This window comes from Cetorhinus maximus, chromosome 9 (assembly GCF_964194155.1).
Source record: "Cetorhinus maximus chromosome 9, sCetMax3.hap1.1, whole genome shotgun sequence".
Classification (NCBI taxonomy): domain Eukaryota; kingdom Metazoa; phylum Chordata; class Chondrichthyes; order Lamniformes; family Cetorhinidae; genus Cetorhinus; species Cetorhinus maximus.
This window is the reverse complement of record NC_135887.1, coordinates 35,066,192-35,092,189: the sequence shown is the minus strand read 5'-3', so window position 1 is coordinate 35,092,189 and position 25,998 is coordinate 35,066,192. Positions and strand designations below refer to the sequence as shown.

At 41.7% G+C, this 25,998-nt stretch overlaps 1 protein-coding gene across 1 annotated transcript in view; it reads left to right on the top strand.

The window, feature by feature from the left end:
* The window catches only part of baz1b (bromodomain adjacent to zinc finger domain, 1B), a 92,284-nt gene extending 70,102 nt beyond the window's left edge, over window positions 1-22,182 (top strand). Inside the window, exons 16-18 of the mRNA XM_078548467.1 lie at window positions 225-379; window positions 14,307-14,413; window positions 20,079-22,182. Of these exons, the coding sequence (XP_078404593.1) occupies window positions 225-379; window positions 14,307-14,413; window positions 20,079-20,514 (698 nt within the window). The 3' untranslated portion in view covers window positions 20,515-22,182. The remainder of the gene's footprint in view (window positions 1-224; window positions 380-14,306; window positions 14,414-20,078) is intronic.
* Window positions 22,183-25,998: the final 3,816 nt, after the last annotated feature.

The window sequence follows — 25,998 nt, the reverse complement described above, 5'->3', positions numbered from 1 at the left end:
TATTTAAAAACTGAAGTTTCTATTTTAACACATGAGTTTTGGTATAATCCTGCTTTTATTTTAATTTTGGTATTGGAGGGAGAAGTATGGCAGGATGAAAAGGTTGGTAGTGTGCAGCTTCAAATCAAACAAAAGCTCTGCCTGTTGGTATGCCACTTGAGTGGCAAGCATGAAAGGATCTGTGTGGCAGTGTAGTGATCACACACGAATCTTGCTCTTTACAGCGAGACCCAGGAAAGCTGCCAAAGGAAAATCAGCCCCTCAGACCCGTCCTCAGAGGCAGGCCAAACAGCCGGGGAAGAAACAGTCCCTACACGGTCACAACAGAAACACTCGACATAAGACATCACCTGTCAATGGTGTGGACATTGATGAGCTGGTGAGTACCAAGTGCCAACATTTCAGGGCTGGCAACAAGAGAGTTATAAAATGAACAGGTGCTTTCCTGCAAATGCTTTAATCTTGTATTGTGTACTGCAATCCAGACTCAAGATAACAGATATCAACTCCATGGAGACAGACCGAACTAGTCTGTAGCTTCTTGAGCAATGCCTCAAGGAAGACATTAAGTAGTTGTATTTTGAACAAAAACTTGTATGTATTTTCTACTTTCTTATCACTAGTTCATTTTTCCTATTTCTGTTATTCAAGATTGTAACATATCTAAATAATGCAAGATACATGTTAACCTTGGAGAGGCATCAATTGGGGAGGGAAGTGATTGTCTATCCTGATGAGCAAATGGTACTAGCCCCTAAAACCCGCTTCCATAAGTAAGCACCTTCAGCAGGGGGAGTGATTATGTATTAATGTTTCTGATATTGGAGATATAATTTTTCAGACTAATATCTGTAAAACAATACAAAGTGTGTGCAGCATTTCATACTTAACAGTAACAGTGAACACCCCCTTCTCACCACACCTCTCCCCAATCCTGGTGACTGAGTGGTTGAGCTGTACAAGCCAGAAAAGCCTCCAACCTTGCTGATCTTACTGGGCTGGTGGAGATGGTCTCAGCTGACCTGGATTTGGGAGGAGAAAATTGCCTCAGGTAACATCTTGGTTTTGCAGTACCCTCCGGGAAGTGTTGTGTGATCATAATTTGAGGACTGGGTGAGTATTCATTGTTGAGGTTTACACATGTAAATGATAATGTGGTAAGTTACTGGCAGGCAACCTTCACCCACAGAAATCTACCTCTGCAAAGAATCAAAAGCTTTCACACGGGTAAAATTACTAAGGGAGAAAATGCATAAAACCACATGCATGAACTATTGTTTACTGTGGAAAAACTTTGATTTACCTGACCAGTTATATACAGTAGAAATTAATCCAGTTTAAGTGGGTATGAGTAGACTAAGTTGCCAAATAGCAAGGAGGTCCATAGCAAATAGGTTTTTGTTTGCATTGTGATTGGGAGATCTTTGCAAAAACTGCCTTTAAGTGTATTTTAGATTCTTTGTTTAGTCCATTGCAAGACTATTATCACAACCATTCTAAGTTCCATCAGGCTTATCAGCGTATGCACATACTTCAACACAGCAAACTGGATGAAGGACCATTGAGGCAAGTGTAGAACAGACCCAAATCAGGCCATGTCCAAAATAATGCAAGATACATGTTGGCCTCAATGGCATGCTATCAATCCAGGGAAGGATCATATCCTGACTGATAAGTGGTACAGATTTCCAGTATCTGATTCCAGCTACATGTGGAATCCAGCACAGAATTGTCTGCCAGCTGCAGGTGACACCAGTTTAACTTTTTATATGATAGATTTTATTTAATAAAAACTTAGCAATATTTTAATCCAGCATTTTTATTGCATTGCCAGGACTTGGGGTGGGAACATGACATTATATTTCCAAATACTGGTTTCTATTACTCTCGAGGTGCTTGAAGGTGGTGAACAGCGCTTAAGGCTCTCTAAAGATTAGAGGATCAGTCATACTCCTCGTGATGAGATGTAATGAGGACAGGTATTCTAACAGAAATCTTGTGTATTCACCTTTGATTTTTCAGTCAGTTTGTTCTCTAAACTTTGAAGTGCAAGATCTGATTTGGAGTGAATTTATCAAGTAGAAAATTATTACAGGTTGCTTCCTCTCCCTCTGAAAATAGTAATCAAGCTCAGTTATTATGGGAGGTTTTTTTTTTAGTTACCTTGCTTGCTAGCTGTTGACGCATTATATCTCATGGACTACATTATGTTCACTCTCTGCAGCCTTGCTTTATTAAAAAATATTTCCAAGGATTAATTGTTGATATTTCACTTGTAGAAATATTTTTCTGCGAACTGCAAAGATCTGTGAAACTATGACAGGTAGAATACACTGTCTACCCAGACAGAGTTTTTAAAATTACAATGTTTACAGTATAAACTGGCTGGTATCCAGCCCAGCATGTATAGCATTTGTGCCCCAAAAAATTTCAGCTATATCCCAAAATTCCTCCTTCCAAGTAACTCATTAAACGGGAAAAGGGGAAAATGTAGAGAAAATGCTGGTGACAAAGAAAGACATGTTTATATAGAGACTTTCGTGACCATAGGGCGCCCCAAAGCACTTCACAGCCAATTAAGTATTTTTGAGGTGCAGTTGTAATGTAGGAAATGTGACAGCCAATTTGTGCACAGCAAGCTCCCACAAACTGCAATGTGATAACAATGAGATCAGCTGTTTTTGTGATGTTGATTGGGGGATAAATATTAGCCTGGACTTTAGGGATAACTACCATGCTCTTCTTTGAAATAATGCCATGGAATCTTTTTTTCTCCCCAAGTGAGAGGACAGACAGGGCCTTGGTCTAAGATCTTCACTGAAAGGTGGCATCTTCCACAGTGCAGCACTCCCTCAGCACTGCACTGGAGTTTAAGCCTTGATTTTTGTGCCGAAGACCTGTAGTGGGACTTGAACCCACAACCTTCTGACTCAGGTGGGAGTGCTACAGTTGAGCCAGAACTGACTCTATGGACAGACCTTGTAGTATCCGATGTGGATGGACACAGAATTTTGATTTCCCTAGCTCCATTCTGCCCCCGGGCCATTTTCCAGTGGCAGAATGGCAGAGGAGCAACGGCGGACTGTCGGTTGACCCTGTTTATAGCTTATTAAGATTTTTTTTGGAATCCTCAAAGACATTGGGGAACAGGGTAGCTGCCAGAGGCAGCCTCCTGGCAGTAGACCGGGGATGCATGTGCTGCAGGCATGCTTAGAGGTTTTTTATTCATTTATGGGATGTGGGTGTCACTGGCTAGGCCAGCAATTATTGCCCATCCCTGATTGCCCTTGAGAAGTTGGTGGTGGTAAGCTGCCTTCTTGAGCTGCTGCAATCCAACCTCCCTTCCTGCCTGACTTCAGCTGCAGCCGCAGGCCATGCTGTGGAGAGGCTTCCTCCACAATGGTGGTCTGGCTGCAAAGGGCTTTTTGTTATTTTTAAGTTAAAAATGTTGGAAAGAACCTCTTTCTCACTTACTTTGAAAGTCCAGCCTCTGCTTCTCCAGTGCTGGAGGACTTCTACTGGCCATCCAGTTTAGAGAATTCTCTGCTGTCCTTAATTAGACGGTGAACTAGCCCTCTCCACTAATTAGACAATTTGCAGAAAATCACAGGTGAGTATCTGTTCCCCACAGTGTGGGAATTTGAGCCTGACGGCTGGGTCCTAAAGCCCATGGGGAATTCCTACCCTTTGTGTCTGCTTATTGTATAATGGCCCTGTTAGTGCCTAAAGTCTTGTCCATGGGCTTAATTTGAGCAGATCGATTGAAGGGTCTGTTTGTATTCCTTTTAAAACTTTTATGGGCCAGCTGTGTACTTCTGATATGCTCTTGCTTTTTCAAATAGACTGAGTGATCTCTTGTGTACACTTAAATTTGTTTTTGTCTATCTGCCTCCTTCCCACTGTCGTTGGTATCTCAGTTTTGCTTTTCCCAACAGCTCTCTCTTCATCTTACTGTCTCCCATTTCCTCTCTGTCTTTATCTCTCCATATTTTTCTGTGGAGACCAGAAGTAAGGCTCCAGACCATATGGCTCTTCTCTTGGGCATCAAAAGAATCCCGAACTTCCCTTCTGAAGAGTGTAATGAACATAGAAATATATAGGTTAGCACCCTGCTCCCATTACAAACTGTCTATTAATTTTTCTTTGTAAAATTGTGAGCTATGTTTGCGAGAGCTGGGTGATGGTGTGGGGGAAATTCAGCTGATGTCTATCCTGCCTCTGCTCTGGATCCCAGACCCAATGCTGCTTTCTCTGGATCACTTCACAGCAACTTACGTAGTTAAAAAGTGCAATTGTGAGCAATAGTTGTGGAGTGTCTGCTATTCACTGCAGGATCCACAGGTAAGGGAGAAACATGAAAGAATCTGGTCTTGCAGGAACAGATAGGGACTTGGAAACAGGCAGGCTTGGGCACAGTGGAGGGGGAAAGAGAGCCTGGTAGCAGAACACCAGGCCACAGGGAGACTTAGCAAATATCGGAAACCGAATGTTGGACCTAGTCCCTGCTGAGTATATGCTTAACACCAACCAAGGTAGAAGAAGGCACCTGTGATCAATTAGAGCTCAAAATTGTAGATGAGTGTTACCAATAGATTATTCAGGTCCCAGAAAATAGTTATTCAGTTATGGACAATTTAGCATCCATGAGCATTATTGTTTGCTGTATTCTTCCCCTGCCCTGCCTCCCAAAAATGTTCCTTCTGATCCAGGGTCATTAAATTCTTGCCTTTGAGAAATCACTGTTGGCATCTCAGCTATGCTGTCGGGCCTTTTCTTCTCCTCCGACTTGGAGTAGGTCAAGCAGGAGACGCCAGGAAATTATTCTGGGCTCGACAAAGGGAATGAGAAATCAGCAAAAGATTTCTGACAAATATCTCAGTAGAGATGCTCTTGAACCCTTACACTTTGTGGATTATTGAGAGATGATTCATAGGTTGTTAAGAGGGTTTAAAATAGGACTCAATGTATCTGTAGGCTGGGAGGTCCAATTAGTATCAGAATCCCAATAATGCAGCCGTAGGCTCGCACTGTTTGTACTCCTGACAGTTGTTGGTGGCCTGCTGGGGTTGGTGAGAGTCGCAGCACTCTTGACAGCTGTCTTGTTGTACTTCAGCCAAACAGAAGTGGGGTCGTCTTTCATGGGCGGCAATTATCAGGAGACCAAATAAACAGTATGTTCAGACCCGACCTGATAATCCAACCTCACTTATCACAGACAGATGCTAGAGGATAAACCAGTGCAGAGTGCATTAGGGACGTATGTGCATCTATACTCATATGCACTTGTGCTTAAGGGGGCAGTATATGGAAAACCATGCTATTCCTGTTAATAGGATTTCAATAAGATGCAGTGAGCTTGTAAGATTCTTTTACTTGATTTGAACTGTGGAAGATCACTCAGTGTCATCATATATATTTCTTCCTAAGCATTTGGAGCTGGCCTGCTGATTACAGCTCTTATTACTGATCATAGTCATGGTAAAATACTGAAAACAGAACATTTCACAAGGATGTTTACAAATTAAAGAATAATGACTGAAGTGTGATAATGTATTGAAACTAGTACGCTCAAACCTTGTGATTGAGAATTGCTTTGATGCTCGTGTTTCAATGTTTATCAATTTGACTTCGGATTCCAGAAGTGTGTTAATGATTGCTTTATTGAACTGTAGGATTTTAAAATATTCAGGACCTTTTTTGGTTAAGTAGGTATCTCTTGCAAGCTGAAACCTGCCACCGTGAATGAATTTCTTACCCCCATGAGTTTCTTATTAGTTTGGTTAATATTTCAATGAGCTGTCATGGAGTCCATGATTCCTTGACATCCCACATATTCAAGTGCAGAACTAGGCTGTGCAGGGTCCTGGTCTGAGAATCCCCAAGTCTACAGGAGTACACTGCTTTTGTTTAATCATAAAAGGCATGCATTTATGGAGCATTTTCCATAATCATCAGACACCTAAAAGCACTTCACAGCCGAAGCCTAGTCACTGTTGTAATGTAGGAAATGTGGTAACCAGTTTGCGCATAGCAAGCTCCCACCGACAACAATGTAGTAATGACCAGATAGCCTTTTTATTGTGATGTTCATTGAGGGTTAAATATTGGCAAGGTCTCTGGGGGTAACTATCTGCTCATCTTCGAAATAGTGCCAAGGGATCTTTTACATCCACCCGAGCAGGTAGATGGGGCCTTGAGCAAAGGATGAGACCCCTAACAGTGCAAGACCCCCTCAGTACTACAATGAAGTGTCGGCCTTGATTTTTGTTCTCCAGTCCTGGAGTGAGACACAAACCTGGAACCTTGTGACTCAGGCAAGTTTGCTACCAACTGAGCCATGACTGACATTCAACCAGCTAAAACCATGCTGCTTATTAACACCATGGACTAGTTAGCTTCCTAGTTCTGCCCAGCCAGAACCACCAAAACCATTAGCCATTGTTTTGCATGGGTATTGGGGACCAGGTGGGAAGAATCTCCACTGCCAGTGACTGGTCTACCCATCTGGATCCTATTAATGAGACAGGATGGATGATCCGAGACAACGATGGCTTTTTACTGTTTATTGAAGCCGAGCCCATTAATAAAGGTTTTCTGCCTGTCAAAAAAAGTGTGTTGAACACTACATCTTCTGTTGCCAATGTGCTGTGTTGGAGCAAAGTCAGCCTCAAAGAAGTTCTGCTTACCATGAATCAGCCTCCTCTATTAGATGCTGTTGAGTATATGGGTTTGAACACTTGGTAGGTGTAAAGCAGGTGCTAGAAACTTGCAATGAGCTGCTTGGTGTCCAGCAAAATGTGACTGCATTCTCAGTTTTGTCCTGACCACAGTGCAGAAACAAAGGAAATAAACTTCTGGGGGGCTAAAGCTGTTAAATTTCATAACATTAATTTAAATGAAATGTAATAATGTTTAATACATTCCTTTAACTGAAATGCATTTGTTTCAAATTTGAGTCTGCTGTCGATATCTGCTTGGGTTCAGTGGCATCACTCACTCCCAGCCTGAGTGCCTTCTATAGGAGTTGACTTGCACTGTGTCCTGTAAATACCAGTACAATAGCATAACCACAGAATGTAGGAGCAGACCCCCTTGTGATCTGGACCGGTATATGTGTAGAATTGAATGGTTATTTCTTCAATCTCTCTAAAAGTAGACTGTGTGAACATTGGATAAGATAAGACTTCATGGAAATAAACGGCTTAATGATTCACATCAAGTGAAAATATGTTTACTGGTAATATAATTTATCTTTTATGCAACCTAACCCAGAAGTTTATCTTAAGCTAGGCCATGGAATCATAGAATGGTCACAGAAGGCCATTTGGCTCAACATGTCTGTGCTGGCTCTTTGCAAGAGTAATTTAGCTAATATTTAGCTACATAGAACCATAGAAAAGTTACAGTACAGAAGTATCTTGTCCATGCCAGCCTGAGGACACCCAGGTGCCCTTTCTAATCCCACCTTCCTGCACCCTGCCCATAGCCCTGCATCTTACAGCACTTTAGGTGCAGATCCAGGTACTTTTTAAGAGTTTAGAGTTTCTGCCTCTACCACCAACTTGGGCAGTGAATTCCAGACACCCACTACCCTCTGCGTAAAAAAGTTCTTCCTCATGTCCCCCCTATACCTTCTGCCACATATGTTGAATAAATGCCCCCTGTTTCTAGAATTCTCCACCAAGGGAAACAATTTTATTCTGTCTACTCTATCTATTCCCTTCATAATTTTGTACGCCTCAAATCAAGTCACCTCTCAGCCTTCTTTGTTCTAAGGAAAATAACCCCAACCTATCCAATCTCTCCTCGTAGCTACACTTTTCTAACCCTGGCAACATTCTTGTTAACCTCCTCTGCACTCTCTCCAGAGCTATTACGTCCTTCCTGTAATTTGCTGACCAGAACTGCGCACAATACTCCAGTTGTGGCCTCATCAGTGTTTTATAGAATTCCATCATTATATCCTTACTTTTATATTCTATACCTCTGCCAGTGAAGGAGAGCATTCCATATGCCTTCTTTACAACCTTGTCTACTTGAACTGCTGCCTTCAGGGACCTATCTACTTGCACACCAAGATCTCTCACTTCATCTACCCCTCTTAGTATATTCCCATTCATTGTATAATCCCTATAACTGTTTGACCTCCCTAAATGTATGACCTCACACTTCTCTATGTTATAATCCATCTGCCACTTTACTGCCCACTCCACCAACCCATCTATATCGTTTTGGAGATTATGACTATCCACTACTTGGCCAATCTTTGTGTCATCTGAAAATTTCCCAATCGTTAATATATAACACAAACAGCAAGGGTCCCAACACCGAGCCCTGTGGAACACCACTTGAGACAACTTTCTATTCACAAGGGCATCCATTGACCATTACCCTTTGTTTCCTATTTCAAAGCCAACCTTTTATCCAGTTTGCCACATTACCCTGAATCCCATGGGCTTTTACTTTCCTGACTAATCTGCCATGTGGGACCTTGCCAAATGCCTTGCTAAAATCCATGTACACAACATTCAGTGCACTACCTTCATCAACACTTCTTGTCACTTCCTCAAAGAATTCAATCAAATTTGTGAGGCAAGACCTTCCTTTAACAAATCCATGCTGACCATCCCTGACTAGTCCATGCCTTTCCACATGACAGTTAATCCTATCTCTCAGGATTGATTCTACTAATTTGCTCACCACCGATGTAAGACTAACTGGCCTATAATTGTTTGGCATTTCCTTTTATCCTTTTTTAAACAATGGAACTACGTTTGCATTTCTCCAGTCCTCCGGTACCTCCCCTGTATCTAGTGAAGATTGGAAAATCATCCTCAGAGCATCTGCTATCTCCTCCTTGACTTCCTTCAGCAGCCTCGGAAACAATCCATCTGGCTCTGGTGACTTAACAACTTTCAAGGATTTCAACCCTTCGAGTACTTCCTCTCTCTTTATGACTATCCCGTCCAATATCTCACAGTGTTCCTCCTGGACGACTATATCTACATCCTCCCTTTCCTTTGTAAACACGGAGACAAAATATTCATTCAAAACCCTTCCCACAGCCTCTGCATCTACACACAATTTCCATCTTCATCTCGGATAGGGTCCAACTTTTTCCTTAACTAACCTTTTAGCATTAATGTATTGGTAAAACATCTTTGGGTTATCTTTAACTTTACTTGCTAATCTTTTTTCATGCCCTCTCTTTGATTTCCTTATTTCCTTTTTTACTTCGTCCCTGCACTTCCTATATTCGTCTAGGCTATCTGCAGTGCTTAGTTCTTTGTGCCTATCGTACACTTTCTTTTTCTGTTTGATCTTCCCTTGTATTCCTCTAGACAACCAGGGGGAGTCTAGATTTGGCAGTACCACTCTTATTTTTGTAGGGGACATGTCTACTTTGTACAATTAGGATCTCGCTTTTTAGTGCTTCCCACTGGTTTTCCACTGTTTTATCCTCCAGCAGTGTTGTCCAGTCCACCTCAGCCAAGTCCCTTCTCATTTCTGCAAAATTTGCCTTCCCCCAGTTCAAGACTTTTACTCCTGCCTTATCTCTGTCCTTTTCCATAATAATGCTAAATCTAACTGAATTGTGATCACTGTCCCCGAAATGGTCGCCAACTGTCATTTCACCCACTTGCCCTTCTTCGTTCCCCAAGACTAGGTCTAGAATTGCATCTCCTCTCATTGGGTTTGTCACTAATTGGTTGCTCAGCATCACGGATGCTCCACAATGAGTCCACCCGCAGCTCCAGCTCCGAAATCCGGTTAGCTAGAAGCTGCATTTGGACACACCTTCCGCACACATGGTCACCAGGGACGCTAGAAGCGTCCCTCATTTCCCACATCCTGCAGGAGGAGCATTTCACGGGTCTGAGTTCTCCTGCCATGACGTCCCTCTCGATTAAGCTAGTTACTCCCTTGAAAAATACGCTAGCTCAGGGCCTTATTTATGTTAGCTAGGAACCTTGTTTCTTGACTAATTATACTTGTACAGTACTACTCTATACTTTTCTTTAGCTCCTACCTCAGTATTAAGCAATGAATTACTTTATTAGATTGAAAAAAAAACTCACCAAGATTTAGTCACCAATCAGCTGCTTTTTTAAAAATCCACTTTCAGAGGAGTGTCCCTCGCAGGTCTGGTGCACTCCTGAAGGTACTGCCTCTCCCTTTTTTTTTGGTTTGAGGAGGAGGGAGGGATGGAAACACTACAGCAATGTAATGTTTGGGGCTATTCCGTTCTTTGACAGTGGGTCCTCCTCAATCCCCTTCTGAGTTGCGGTGACTGCACTGACTTCTCCCAGAATGCTTCTCAGTCACTTCTCACTACCGCCATCTGTAATCACTTCTCACTACCGCCCGTACTCACATCCTTCCCTTCCTTTTCTCCATAGCCCTACAAATATTTTCTCTTCAGATACTTACCCAATTCTCTGAAAGCCATGATTGAATCTGCCTCCACTATCCTCATGCAGTACATTCTTGATCCTAACAACTCGCTGTTTAAAAAGAAAATTTTTCCTCATGCCACCTTTTGGTTCTTCTACCATTCACCTTAAATCACTGTTCTCTGGTTCTCAGCAGTTCTGCCAACAGGAACAATTTCTAGCTACTCTGGACCCCTTGTGATTTTGAACAGCACTGAAATCTCCTGTTAACATTCTCTTCTCTAAGGAGAACATCTCCAGCTTCTCTTATCTATCCATGTAACCAAAGTCAGCTGTAAATTTAGGAATTATGCCCTGTACACCCAAGTCTAAGTCATTAATATACATCAGGAAAAGCAGTGGCCCTAGTACAGATCCCCAAGGAGGTCCATTATATAATCTTCCTCTAGTCTGAAAAATAACCATTTCCTGTAATTCAGTCTACTTTGTATCCAGCCTGTCACTGTCCCTTTTATTTCATAGGCTCAAACAAGTTATGTGGCACTTCATCAAATGCTTTTTGGAAGTCCATAAAGACCACATCAACCGCATTGTCTACATAAACCCTCTCTTTCACCTCTTCAAAAACTCCCATCAAGTTGGTTAAACACTATTTGTCTTTAACAAACCTGTGCTGGTTTTCCTTCATTAATCTAGATTTAGCTAAGTGACTATTAATTTTGTCCTAGGTTATCATTTCTAAAAGCCTTCCCACCTATAGTTAATGGCTTTATCCTTAACCTCCCCCTTTTTTTTTGAACAAGGGTGCAGTGTTTGCAATTCTCCAATCCTCTGGCACAACCTCATTTCTAAGGAGGATTGGAAGATTATGGCCAGTACTGTCATAATTTCCGCACTCACTTCCCCCAGCATCCTCAGATACATCCCATCTGATCTTGGTGATTTATCAACTTTTAGCTAGAGCCAGCCTTCTAATACCTCCCCATTATCAACTTTTAACTCATCCAGTAACTCAGTTGCCCCCTCATTCACTTTGATTCCAGCAGCAGCTTCTTTGGAAAAGACAGATTCAAAGTACTCATTTCGTGCATCAACGATGTCTTCTGCTTCCATGCATAGAACCCCTTATTGGTCCATATTTGGCTCGACCCATCAACCTTTTACAAAGCATATGTCTGTGGATGGCTTTTAGATTCCTTTTCATGTTAACTGCCAGTCTCATACTCTCTCTTTGCCCTTCTTATTTACTCTATCCCTCTGAATTTTCTACATTCAGCCTGGTGCTCTCCAGTATTATCAGAGTGACACCTGTCATATGCACCCTTTTTCTTTCTCATTTTACACTCTATCTCTTCTGTCATCCAGGGAGCTCTGGCTTTGTTTGCCGTACCTTTGCCCTTCATGGGATTGTAGCTTGACTGCACCTGAACCATCGCCTCTCTAAAGGTAGCCCATTGTTCTTTTACAATTTTGTCTACCAATCTTTTATTCCAACTTAACTGGGCAATTCTGTTCTCACCCCATTGAAATTGGCCGTCCTCCAATTAAGTAATTTTATTCTAGATTGCTGCTTCTCCTTTCCCATAGCTAGCCTAAACCTTATATGATGATCCCTGTTCCCTATATGTTCCCCACATGACACTTGCTCACAGCATTTACCAGAATCAGATCCAGCAATGCCTCATCCTGTGTTCTGATGAAAGGCTATCGATCTGAAACATTAACTCTTTTTCTATCCACAGATGCTACCTGACCTGCTGAGTTTTTCCAGCATTTTTTACTCTTATTTCAAGATTTTCAGCATCCGTAGTATTTTGCTTTTCGTTGCCTTATCTTTCTTGGGCCAGAAATGTACTAGTCAAAAAAAAATTTCTCCTGAGTGCACTTCAGAAATTATTCTCCCTCTCTTGCCCTTCATTTATGACCCCAGTCTATATTAGGATAATTAAAGCCCCCCATTATCACAACTTTATAGTTCTTGCATCTCTCTAATTTCCTTGTAAATTTGTTCCTCTAAACTTTCCCACTAGTTAATACTCTTTAGAATATACACAGTATCGTAATGTCACCTCCAATGTTTCCTAACTTGAACCAAATAATTATGTTCATGACCCCTCTAGGGCATCCTCTCCCTCTGCACTGTAATATTCTCCTTAATCAGTCTTGTCGCTTTTTGTTCCTCCCCTATCTTTCCTGAACATCTTGTATCCAGGAGTATTTAATACTCAGTCCTGCATCTTTATTGAACCAAGTCTCTGTTATCACCACATCATGTGCCCATGTGCCTGTTTGCACTTGCAGCTCACCAGCCTTATTTCTCAGGCTGCGTACCTTTGTGTACATGCACTGTAAACCTGAATTAGATCATACTGTATTCCCTTTTACCTTGACCTCATGTAATACCTTACTATTTCTTTCTCTCGTGCTACCTGTCTCTTCCAATTCTTTGTGCACCTTTGTTTCTTTTTTTCTAACACTACATCCTGGTTCCCATCCCCTTGCTAAATTAGTTTATGCCCTCCCACAGTATCTGACATTTTTCTCTCTATCCAATCTTTCTCAGACACCATTTGCTGTCTGACTGCCTCTACTGATGCAGTTCTCTTTGTTCAAAAGCTGACTTAAAACAGCTTTTAATCACCCCACCCCAAGTGAATCCACCAGCCTAACTTGGTGATGACTCCTGCTTAGTTCAAATGAATAGTTGATTGATGCAGCGTTAGTGAATGTGACTGATACTGGAATGTCAAACTATCATTGTCTCCGGCACACTGTTTCAACTGCCCCATTTGAAATTAATTGATACCAGTCTTGCTATTTTGAGAATTTGACTCCTTGAGACCAAGTTTATTTCAATGTTGCATTCATTGTCTGAAATCTTGCAATGTAACAACAGTTGTGCAAGTTAGTGGAGATCAGTACATGAAGCATTGAACAATAAAATTCAGTTCTTTCTGCAGACTGTACAGTCTCCCCTTTCATGATCTCTGGCCAACGCATTAATCTCTGGAAGGAACATGTGAATAAATAATCCCTGTTCCCCCATGTTAATAGAGATGTCAAGAATATTTGTCAGTTTTCACATTTCCTCCATTCTACCCGTACCTGATACATTTCCAGGATAACATTGAGACTTTACCCTGGTTTCGAACAACAGAGGAGCCAGTGTGGACAATCACAGTTCCTCAACTCGTGTTTACATTATCAGTCATGTTATAAAATTTACTTACAACTTTTAAACTAATTTACAGCAATCTCAAATTATGTCCCTTTAGAGTCTTGCATTCAAAGGTCAACAGTCTGAGAAACTGAGCTTCACAGTGTATTCCACAGTTGTACCAAATACCGTCACGTGTATTTTACTCATGGAATAGTCAAAGTTCAGCCGTTACAAAGTGTAAAACCAAGGATTACAGTTGGTGAGCTGTGGTATTATATGAAATGTTAGCGATTGTGACCTGTATCAGTAGGAATATGATCTGTGATCATCTGTTCCCTCCAATTGCTCAGTGAGCTTAATCATTGAGTAGCCAAACCTGAGGTAGCGGTGCAGGATTTAATCCCGTCTGTGCTGAGTTAACTGATCTCGTTTGAGGCAGAAGAAGCGATTCTGTAGTTGGCCTGAATAATCTTGGGCTAAGGAGAAAATGAACCACGATTCCTGTCACTGATTACTTACTAGCCAGCGACCCCTACTGAAAGAGTGCCGTATGGATATGGGTGACGACGGGATCTGACACAACTGATATGCTTGCTGTGGAGATTAACACATGAATAATAGGGTGAGGTATCAGGAAAAGAAAAACAAAGTAAAATATGCTTTTTTGATTACTTGAATGATTTTTTTCTTTGTGGGAAAGGAAAATATTGAAACACAGTTGGATTCCTAATCACTGATTTCTTTACCTGTAGGTGCAACAAAGAACAAAATATAGGTCTCGGAGACTAAATCTGGAGCTGGCAAAGTGTGAAGAAATCCTGAACAAATTGATCAGATCCAGATATAGCTGGCCCTTCAGGTAAGGAGAATAAAATTTCCCACTTTGAAGAATGATTCCCAAGTCCTTGTGGGGGTCTTTATTCTTCATATGGAATGGGCAAATCAAATTGGCAAAAGCAGCTCAGAAACAAGTTCATGGAATGCATTTGAAGCAGTTTTCTAGAACAATATCTCAAAGAACATGGGGAGTTGTTTTAGGTGTAATATTGTGTAATGAGATAGGGTTAATTAATAATCTTATAGTTAAAAATTCTCTCAAAGGGTGATCCTAATATGATAGAATTTCATTTGAGTTTGAAATTCTCAAACTCAGACAAGGATTTTTAATTTAAACAAAGGCAGTGATGTAGGTATGAGGGGAAAATTCACAAAGTTAAATTGGGAAATTAGATTAAAAGATTTGGTGGTCGAATGGTGAACGTTTAAGATGTAATTTGTAATTCTCAAGAAATGTGCATTTCATTGAGAAATAAAAATGTCACAGAAAAAGTGGTCCAACCGTGGCTAACTGGAGAAATTAAGGATAGTATTAAATTAAGAGAGGCTTATGCTGCCAGAAAGGGTAGTAGGTCTGAAGATTGAGGATTTAAAAAAAACAGCAAAGGATGGTCAAAAAATTGATAAGAGGGAGAAAATAGAATGAGATTAAACCAGCAAGAAGTATAAAAATAGATTGTTAAAGCTTCAACAAGTAGATAAATAGAAAGGGAGTACCAAAAGTAACTGCGTGCTATGTAGAGGCAAAGACAGGAAAAATTATTATAATAGGAATAAGGAAATGGAAGAGATGTTAAACAGATATTTTGTCATCTTTGGTAGAAGACTTAAAGATAGCTGAAATAGTGGAGCACCAGAAGCCTAATGAGATTGAGCAACTTAAAGCAATAATATTAAAGAAGAAAATTGCTGGAAAAATTAATAGAACATTATACCTACATCCTAGGATTTTAAAAGAGATGGCTGATCTGATTGTGGCCTCAATTCCACTTCCCTGTCTCTCCCTGTACCCTTTGACTCCCTTGTCAATCTATATAACTCAGCCTTAAAAATATTCAATGACCTTTCTTTGGGTAAGAGAGTTCCACAGACTAATGACCCTCTTAATGAACAAACTTCTCCTCACTTCCATCTTAAATGGGTGATCCCTTATTTTTAAGCTATATCCCCTAGTTCTAGACTCCCCCACAAGGACAAACATCATTTCAGAATCCATCCTGTCAAGTCCCCTCAAGATCTTGTATGTTTCAGTAAAATCACCCCTCATTCTTCTAAATTCTAATAGATACATACTTAACCTTTCCTCATAAGATAACCCCCTTCATCGTAGGAATCAGTCAAGTGAACCTTCACTGAACTGCTTCTAATGCAAATATTGTCCATTCTTAAATAAGAACACTGAAACTGTACGCAGTACTCCAAATGTGGTCTCACCAACACCTTTTACAATTGTAGCAAAACTTTCCTCCTTTTATATTCCATTCCCCTTGCAATAAATGATATTCCATTTGCTTTCCTAATCACTTACTGTACCTGCCTATTAACTTTGTGTGATTCATGTATCAGGACACCCATATCCCTCTGTACCACAGAGCTCTGCAATCTCTCTCCATTTAACTAATATGCTGCTTTTCTATTCTTCCTGTCAAAGTGGACAAATTCACATTTTCCCCCATTATACTTCATCTGCCAAATGTTTGCCCACTCATTTAACCTATCCATATCTCTGCAGATTCATGTCGTCTTCACAACGTTCTCTCCTTCCTATCTTTTGTAATCAGCAAATTTAGAACCATACATTCAGCCCCCTTGATCCAAGTCATTGATATAGATTGTAAATAGTTGACGGCTCAGCACTGATCCCTGTGGCACTCCACATCTTGTCAACCCAAAAGTGACCCATTTATCCCCATTCCCTGCTTCCTGTTAGCTAACCAATCCTCTGTCCATGCTGGCATGTTACCCTCAACCCTGTGGACTCTTATTTTGTGTAGTAACCTTTGATGTGGCACTTTTGCCTTTTGGATCTACAGATTCCCCTTTATCCATGTTGCTTGTTACGTCCTCAAAGAACTCTAATAAATTAGTCAAACATGATTTCCCTTTCACAAAACTATATTGACTCTGTCTGATTGCATTATGATTTTTTATGTACCCTGTTATAACCTTGTTAATAATCATAGCATTTTCCCTATGACAGATGTCAGGCTAACTGGCCTATAATTTCATACTTTCTGTCTTCCCTTTTTTCAACAGAGGAGTTACATTTGCTATTTTCTAATCTGATGGACCTTTCTAGAATCTAGGGTAGTTTGTAAAATTGCACCCAATGCATCTACTATTTCTGCAGCTACTTCTTTTAAGAACCTCTGATGAAGTCCATCAGGTCCTGGGGACTTGTCAGTCTTTAGTTCTAATAACTTTCTCAATATCCTTTCCCTGGTGATTGTAATTGTTTTAGGTTCCTCCCTCCCATTCACCTCTGAATTTACAACTATTTCAGGGATGTTATTTGTGTCTTCTACAGTGAAGGCAGGGACAAAACATCTGTTCAACACTTCCACCATTTCCTTATTTCCCATGATTAATTCCCCAGACTCAGTCTAGAAGACCCACTCTTTTTCCTTTTTTAAATACTTATCGACACTCTTACTTTCTGTTTTTATATTTCTACCTAGCTTTCTCTCATACTCTCATTCTTTGTTGGTGTTTAAATTTTGCCGATTCTTCTGACCTACCACTAATCTTTTCAGAATTGTGCGCTTTTTCTTTAATTTGATATTATCTTTAACTTCCTTAGTTAGCAACGGATGGTGCATCCTTTTCCTAGAGTCTGTCTTTCTCACAGGAATTTATCTTTGCAGAGCCATTGTATCTCTACTGACCTACCCCTTAATCTAATTTCCTAGTTCACTTCAGCCAGCTCTTTCATCATACCCTTGTAATGGCCTATTATTTAAGTTTAAAACATTAGTCTTAGACCCACTCTTCTCTCCCTCAAACTGAATGCAAAATTCTTTCATGTTATGATCACTGCTACCTAGAAGCTCCTTTACTATGAGGTTATTAATTAATCCTGCCTCTTTGCACATTACCAAGTCTAGAATAGCTTGCTCTCGGGTTGGCTCTAGAACATGCTGCTTTAAGAAATGGCCCCGAAAACACTCTTATGAAGTCATTTTCCAGGCCACCTTTGCCAATCTGATTTGTCCAATCTATGTTTAGATTAAAATTGTCCTTGAATATTGCTGTAGCTTTCTTACAAGCCCCCATTATTTCCTCCTGTATCAAGTCCTACAGTGTAGTTACTTTTGGGGGACTATAAACTACCCCCACAGGTGGCTTCTTACCTTTGCTATTTCTTATCTCTACCCCGAACTAAAGGTCACCCCTCATTATTGTGCTAATTTCATCCTTAATTAACAGAGCTACCCCACCACTTTTTCCTAGCCTCCTCTCTTTCCAATATCTCAAATACCTTTCAGTATTTGGGTCCCCGGCTTGGTCACCTTGCACACCCAGTAATGGTTATCAGGTTATACATATTTACTTCTAATGAGTTGACAATTCATCTGTTTTGTTACGAATGCTACGGGCATTCAGATACAGAGCCTTTAGTTCTGCCTTTTCATTATTTTTGCAAACTCTGGCCTTATCTGCTGGTGTCGTCTTAAGTCTGTACATTCTGTCCCTACCTGCCACGCCCTGATTACCATTACTCTTAATGTGACCTTGCTCTCTTGCCTTGCCCTTTCCCTTTAATTGACCACATATTCCCTCATGAGATCCCCTGCCCCTGCTATTCAGTTTAAAGCCGCTTTTACCGCCCTAGTTATATGACTCGCCAGAACGCCGGCCCCAACACAGCTCAGGTGAAGACTGTCCCAATGGTACAACTCCTACTTTCTCCAGTACAAGTGCCAGTGCCCCATGAATCGAAACCCATTTCTCCCACACTAATCAATGCTTATGGCTCACATAATACCTTTGAGGTTCTGCTTTTTAATTTAGCCCCTAGCTGCTCATACTTTCTAGACAGAACCTTTTTCCTAGTCCCATCTATATTGTTTGTACCCTTGTAGACTATAACAACTGGATCCTCCCCTCTCCCACTGCACGTTCCTCTTCAGCCCGGAGCAGATGTCCTGAACCTTGGCACCGGGCAGGCAACGCTGCTTTCTGGACTCTTGCAGTTGGCTACAGAGAACTGTGTCTATCCTAGTGACTATACTGTCCCCCACGACTGCTGCATTCCCCCTCCCGCTGCAACGCAATGTCTGAAGCTCAGCCTCTAGCTCATTGACTCTGAGTCAAAGTTCCTCGAGCCGCAGACACTTAACTGTGTTTGCCTTGGATCACGTTGGTGTGCACCAGCAACCACATACTGCAGCCGCAACATATTACCTGCCCAGCCATCTTTATTGTGTCTTAACTAACCAATTAATTAATTTTCTTAATTAAATGCCTGTAGCCTTGCTTGTGCTTATATTTTTATTATTTCAATTTATTTGTTCTATTTGCCCAGATTGAAATTCTCTAGTTTAAGTAAGATAAATAGGAAATATTCATCAGCCAATTTCTTAACTGCCTCCCTGCGATGCCCCACCTGAATTTTTGTTCCTGAACGTGGGCTCTGAGCGTATGGACTAGTTACAGGCTAGCTCTTTGCAGTCCCGATGTCTCACTCTGTGCTCTCGCGCTTTGCAGCCCCGAAGTCGCGCTCTGCGCTCTCACCCTTTGGGGCCCCAGAAGTTGCGCCCCATGCCCTTTGGGGCCTCAGAAGCCGTGCCCTGTGGTCTCTTTGTTGTGCTATAGCCTCAGGGTAAGGGTTCAACCATTTAGGACCGAGACAAGTGGAAATCTCTTTACTCAAAGATTTGTGAATATTTGGAATTCTCTATCCCAGAGGAATGTGGATGCTCAGTCATCGAGTATATTCAAGACTGAGGATTGATATATATTTTTGGGGGGAGTGCTCAAGGGATGTTAGGGATAAGATGGAAAAATGGAGTTGAGTTAGAAGATTAGCCGTGACCCTCTTGATGACAGAGCAAGCTCGAGGGGACATATGGCCTGCTCCTATTTCTAATTGTTAAGAATAGTCTTAATGTTTGTGAGCTGAGCTGTCTATATAATAGTTGGGTGCTACGGTTGGCCACTGCACCTCTAAGCCAGGAGGTGAAAAGTTCCCTGATTTTGATTATTCTGTGAATCTCTTGCTGGAGAGTGATTGAACATAGATTTTTACAGAGGGCAAGATCAAGCTTGGCTATGATGCCCTTTGTAATTAAACGAGGACTACTTGGATAGAACACTAGAAGACTGCTGACACCTGTGAATTGTGTCCTGGCAAGAGTCAGTGTGCTTAGGAGGTACCTTAAGCTACATTTACTCTCAAAACGAGCAAGCTTTGCTTTCTAACCACACACTTGTCACCAGGCCCAACCTGCCAAAGAAGTCTACACTCAAGATGGTAGCAGGTGATTAGGTTGCATTGTGTCAGTCCAGTAGTTACAATGATAAAAATATGGTTGAGCAAAGGGGTGGCAATTCCAGAGGATTGTAATCTATTGTATGATCAGTCCGACATAGAATTTACACTGAAACTAAGTGAATTTGATGTAACTAGTAGTTATCCTTTTTCATTATGGAGCTAAAGTTTATAAATTGCTTTTCCCCTTTTCCAGAGAGCCTGTGACAACTGATGAAGCAGAAGATTATTTTGAAATAATCACTAAACCTATGGACTTGCAGACCATGCAGAGCAAATGTTTGTGCAGCACCTACAAAACTATTGAAGAATTTCTTGAGGACATTAAACTGGTGTTTAACAACGCAGAACTGTATAATCAAGAGGGTAGCCAGGTCCTTACCTGTGTGGAAAAAACAGAACGTTGTTTCATTGACATGTTGCGAAAACATCTTCCCAACTACAGCTACAAACGAGGCAAACCACGAAAGAGTATCCAGAAACGGAAAAGACTGGTGCAGGTAGAGCTAGAGGAGGAGGAAGAAGAGGTGGTGGTGGAAGAGGAGGAGGAGGAAGATGACGATGATGAGTATGATGACAGTGAGGCAGAATCAAGTGAACATTCCATCCCACCGCGCAAGCGCCGGAAGTGAATTGGGTCTGAATAATGGATGTAGTAATTATTTTGGAAACTGCAGACACATTTGTACTTTAAATGTTTACGTTGACTGATTTAAAATACTGGATCAAATACAAAGCTTCAACCTTACCTGGACATTTTCATAGGAATATAAAAAGGTTGAAATCAAAAGCTCTTGCAGATTTTTAAAAAAATCTCTTGTTGGGTTGGGAGAACCTGTGGGACTGGCGGCTGAAAGTTCGTTATGTTAAAAATGGTTGTGAAATTAAGATCACAGGCTAGGAGCTCTGTAATTCTGATTTATCACCACAGTGCAGAACTCTCACAAATATTTCTGTCCCTTGATATCAGCTTTCAGCGTAGACTCTTTCTTATTTGTTCATCTTTGCTGTAGAGATGATCAATACAGGGAATTAGACAGGCCCCTAGATGGTCAGCCCTTGGCCCATTGTAATAATGCTGATTTGCTGGAGAGAGTGTACAATGAATGGAAATTCCAGCTGATTTGCAGGCCAAGGCATTTCACAGAGTGCCAGATGACACACACATTGCATCACCAGCATCTGTTTTATCCAGCTGTGTTTTTGATTTGACCATATGATTGAATATGTGCAAAATGATCTCGCATTAATCACAACAATATTGTAAATGTACAGTTGTTCTTTATTATAATAGAGGTCCTTCCAGCCACTTTGGGAAGAATCCCTGCCCTCAAATGTTTTGCCATCTGAAGCAGTCAATTGAGTTTTTCATATGAACCACCAGCCATCTTGGTAATCTATGTCACCTGTGTGATTGACTGTGGTCTATTACATGTCTGATCTGGCGGGAGATATTTAGTTCTGAGTCAACTGACTTTCAAAACTGAAGTGTGATCAGTTCTGACTGCAATGAGCAATGGTGGCTGGTTTATACTCTTAGACCATCTACCCTGGATTATCTGAGGGTCCAACCAAATGGATACTTAATCCATTGTACATTGGGTGTCTCTAGTTACTGACAAAAAAAATTCTACTTTGCCCCACAACCTAATTGGTTCAGGGTAACAGCACCCAGGCTTAAGAAAGATGTTCTACCACGTCTCATGCTTGTTGGCTGCCAACAATTCTGCATTTGACATGTAAGGTTCTCATTTGGTCTGCCCATTCCTCTTGACCAAATAGTTCTCATGAGACACCATTGGACTTTTAAACTGAAAAATTGTAAAATACTCCTTTTTTGTGCGGAGGTTTGTACAGCGCATACAGATATGTAGATCTAACCAGATTAAGATTCTTGTGCTTCAAGTTGTCAGAAAAAAATTACGTGGCACAACTTGAATTTGTTTCCATCTGCCTCTTTGTTACTGTAGTTTGTATAAATAACTCTTATTATTTGAGTATTTGTGAGCAGCAAGTCCTTTAAAGTCCTTTTCACATATGCCATTTTTTCTTGGGAGGGAGGGGGAAGGAAAGCACTGATCTAAAATTTTCTTTCTTTTTATGTGGGGTTCCCCCTCTTTCCATTGGCATTTTATCACCTTCCCAGTCACTCTCAGTTGTGTAGGTAAGTGATGTAGAATAAAACAGTGAAATTTTGACATTGTATATTTTCCCAAGTGTCTGTGGTAGTTGTTTGGGGAGGGCTATGCTTGTATTAAAAACATTTTTGGACTTTTAAATAAAAGCAATTATGTTTAAAACTTTGCAAAAAACAAAAGGGTTATCTGTTCCCTATAATATTGTCGAGTATTCATTTCGGTGCTTGGACAATTTTTTAATGAGTCACTGGCCGAAAACTGGAGCTGTTTTTGTTGACGGGTTTGAATATTGTCTGGCTTTTCTAGATAAGCTCAAGACAGATGGAGTCAATCTTGCAAGTGTACCTCTGTGTGACTGCTTCTGTCGTTAAATATATCTCTGGTGAGTTTTCTAGGCTTGCTTACTCACTGCCTGGGCTCACTTTTCTGGAGCTCACCCTGTGTCGTCTTCTAATGCTTGCTCTCTTCTCTCTAGCATGTGCTTTCACGTATGTGTTCTGTCTGTCTTGCACACATGCACTCTTGTGATTTTCTTGTTTTCTTCTTGGGATGTGGTGTGTTTCTGTCATGGTGTGCATCTGTCCCTCTCTGTCAATTGTGTGTGCGCATGAGAGTGCCTTGTTATGGGACAATACATTTCACGATCCATTTGTCTGCGTTTACCTATCCCTCTGTGTTTGTATCCAAGCCCCCATACGCATTGTCTGTAATGAGAGTGCCCCAAAAAGGCCACCTGCTCTCTGTCCCCTTTTTCCCCTTTACCCCTGTTGAATATGGCACCTGTGATTAGACTTAGATAATTGAGTTCTTCTGCATTGCAACAGTGAGTATACTTTGGAAGTACCTCAGTGTATTCAGTGCTATAGCAATACCTATTTTTTTAATAAGAAAATTATTTCCTTAAAGTAGAATGCAGATTTATGCTCAATTCTTAACAGGGAATTGAAGCCATGCTCAGCAATGGGAGGTAGCCAGAAGAGGATAGACTTCCATTACGCCAGTCCCTCTGGCTCTACATCACCAACTCTTGTCATTTGATCTCTTCTACTACCTTCCACTCTATCATGGACCTTCCCTTTTTATTCTTTCCCCGCCTTCCCTCTTACACATGCTTAAAACCTATCATATCTCTGACTTTTCCCAGTTCCAATGAAAGGCCATGAATATGAAATATTAACTGTTCCTCTCTGCTTCCTGGCCTGCTGGGTATTTATGTTCTGTTTTCAGATTTTCAGCATCTGTAGTATTTTGCTTTGGCATTTCAATGAACTTGGTTCTGAGGGATCTGTCTCATGTAATGTCAATGAACCCTTCTAATAGCTTTGATGGGACAGAGGCTGGTAGTTTAGCCTCAATATTTTCATTTGGAGCCCCACAGGTGTTAAGCAGATTGTTCTGTCATAAATTCTGGAAATAAAGTATTAAGTTTGTTGCTTAGTGCATCTTTTCTGGTTTATCAGCTGTGGCCAGATTACATTATCTTTTTCTCTGGAACGAAAGAATGTGAGAGGTCAAAACATCGTAGTTCTCCCCTGCCCCCGCCAGTCAAGAAATCTCCAGACTTGCAACTTCCTTTTGACTGTCTCAATTCTTTCACACTAGATGAAATAGCTTTTCCACCTTTTATAGTTTTATTCAGCTTATTTATTTATCAGCCAGGAAAATATGTACCTCTTCCTTGAGATGAAATATACAGGTAAGCTTTCTGTCTCGAAATAACCATTTAACCTCTATCCATGAGCATGGAATTGTGCTCTGTACCCACTTCCTCACTTAGTGCAGCAAAACACCTAGAGTTTGTTCCATTGGATTTAATAACATTAATGAGTGTTACTCCTGTGTTGAGAACACTGTCAATCTCAGCATGGTGGTGGAAGCTAGCGCCTCGTATTAACCACACTACTATTGGTGGAGGCAAATGAAACGAGAGAAGTGGAGAAAATAAATGGGGGCCTTGAGCATCTTTACCTACCTGATCTCATTGCCATAAATCCTTTAGTGAAAAGGGCAGCTCCCCTCTTTCTGCCTCCCCCACCCCTTCACAAATAGCTGGCCTTATCAAAGGTCCATCAGATGACCACAGGCCAAGAATATAAAACTCCCAAGGCTGAGATATGAGAAAAATCATCTTAACAGTTTAAGCTATTTTATAACTCTGGCTGAAGACATTGAAAGAGAAAATCACACTGAATCCTGATTATAACAGTCTTGTCACAGGCCCAGAGGCTGGAAAGCTATCTGCACTGCCCATCTCCCCACAAGGCCACATGTGTGCACGTTCTCTCCCTTGATGCCGCCCCTTCCCCATCTCAAGCAGCAATTTAATTGGGAAAGAAATGGTCCTTCCAAACTTGTGATCTCTACTACCTAGAAGGACAAGGGCAGCAGATGCATGGGAACACCACCCACCTGCAGGTTCCCCACCAAGCCACACACCATTCTGACTTGGAACTGTATTACTGTTTCTTCACTGTTACTGGGCCAAAATCCTGGAATTCCCTTCCTAACAGCAGTGTGGGTGTACCTACACCAAATGGTCTGCAGTGGTTCAAGAAGGCAGCTCATCACCATCTCTCAAGGGTAATTAGGAATGGGAAATAAATGCTAGTCTTGCCAGCGAAGCTCACACCCAAAGGACAAAGAAAAAAAAATTCTGCAGATCTAACTTCAAAGTTGGTGAAACGCGAAGTCAAATGTCCCAATAAGAACTTGCACATGCACTGTCTGCATCACTTAGATGATTCTACTCATTTCAAAATGCAGGAGGATCTGCCGATGGAACAAACCAACTCTCAAACTACCTGAACTCATCATGTGGACCCTAAAGGGCTGCTGACCCTTGGTTGAGAACCTCTGACATAAACAATTTGGCCTCTAGAATCAGAAGTACAATTTCAAAATTTGCATAAGATGTAAAATTGGGTAGCTAATGCAGAGGAAGACTGGCAAAATATGGGAAGGCATTAATGAAGTGGTAAGATGGGAGTGTAGGGAGTGTAATTGTTAGCTAAACTTTAATGAAGATAGAGTGGATGGGAAGGCCCTATTTAGCAGTTGCCCTCCACTCCTATGCCTCTGGCTCCTTCCAGGGCTCGGTGGGTGATCTTTGCAGTATCTCCCAATCAGCTGCCCACACTTGTGTCAAGCAGGTTACAGACGCTCCGTTCAGGTGTGCATTGACTTTCATCCACTTCCGCTGTGACCTGGCAAGCCAGGCACAGTGAGCCAGAGGCTTCGCAGCCATTGCTGGCTTCCCCCGTGTCCAGGGTGCTATAGACTGCACACATGTGGCCATCAAGGCGCCAGCAGGTGAGCCCGGTGCCTTTGCCAACAGGAAGGGCTTCCACTCCATGAACGTGCAGACAGTGTGTGATCACAGAATGCAGATTCTGCAAGTTTGTGTAAGGTACCCAGGTGGCTATCACGATGCCTACATCCTCCCAGACACTTCCAGGTGCCAGGGCTCTTCAGTGATCCACTTCAGCTGGATGGATGGGTGACAGGGGCTATCCCCTCAGAAGGTGGCTCATGACACCTCTCCGCCATCCAAGAACAGAAGCTGAGCAGCGATACAATAGGAGCCAGGGCATCACAAGGGCTGTGGTGCAGAGAGCCATTGGTCTTTTCAAGGTGTACCACCGATGCCTGGACCACTCAGGGGGCGCACTCCAGTACCCCCAGATCGTGTCTCGGTGATAGTGGTTGCATGCTGCGCCCTGCACAATCTTGCACTGGAAAGAGGGGACGCAGTGGACGATGAAGACCTTGACGCAGTGGATGCGGCTGCACACGACTCCAGCAGTGGTTTGGAGGATGAGGAAGCACAGGAATGGTGAGGGGCTGAACGCCGACCGCAGCTACACCAAGGAGGCAAGGACATCCGGGAGACCTTAATCCAACGAACCTTCAGCTAGCTCCACACAAATGGATCTGCAGGACTAGCATTGCCTGGCGCATCCATACGCGGCACTTAGATGC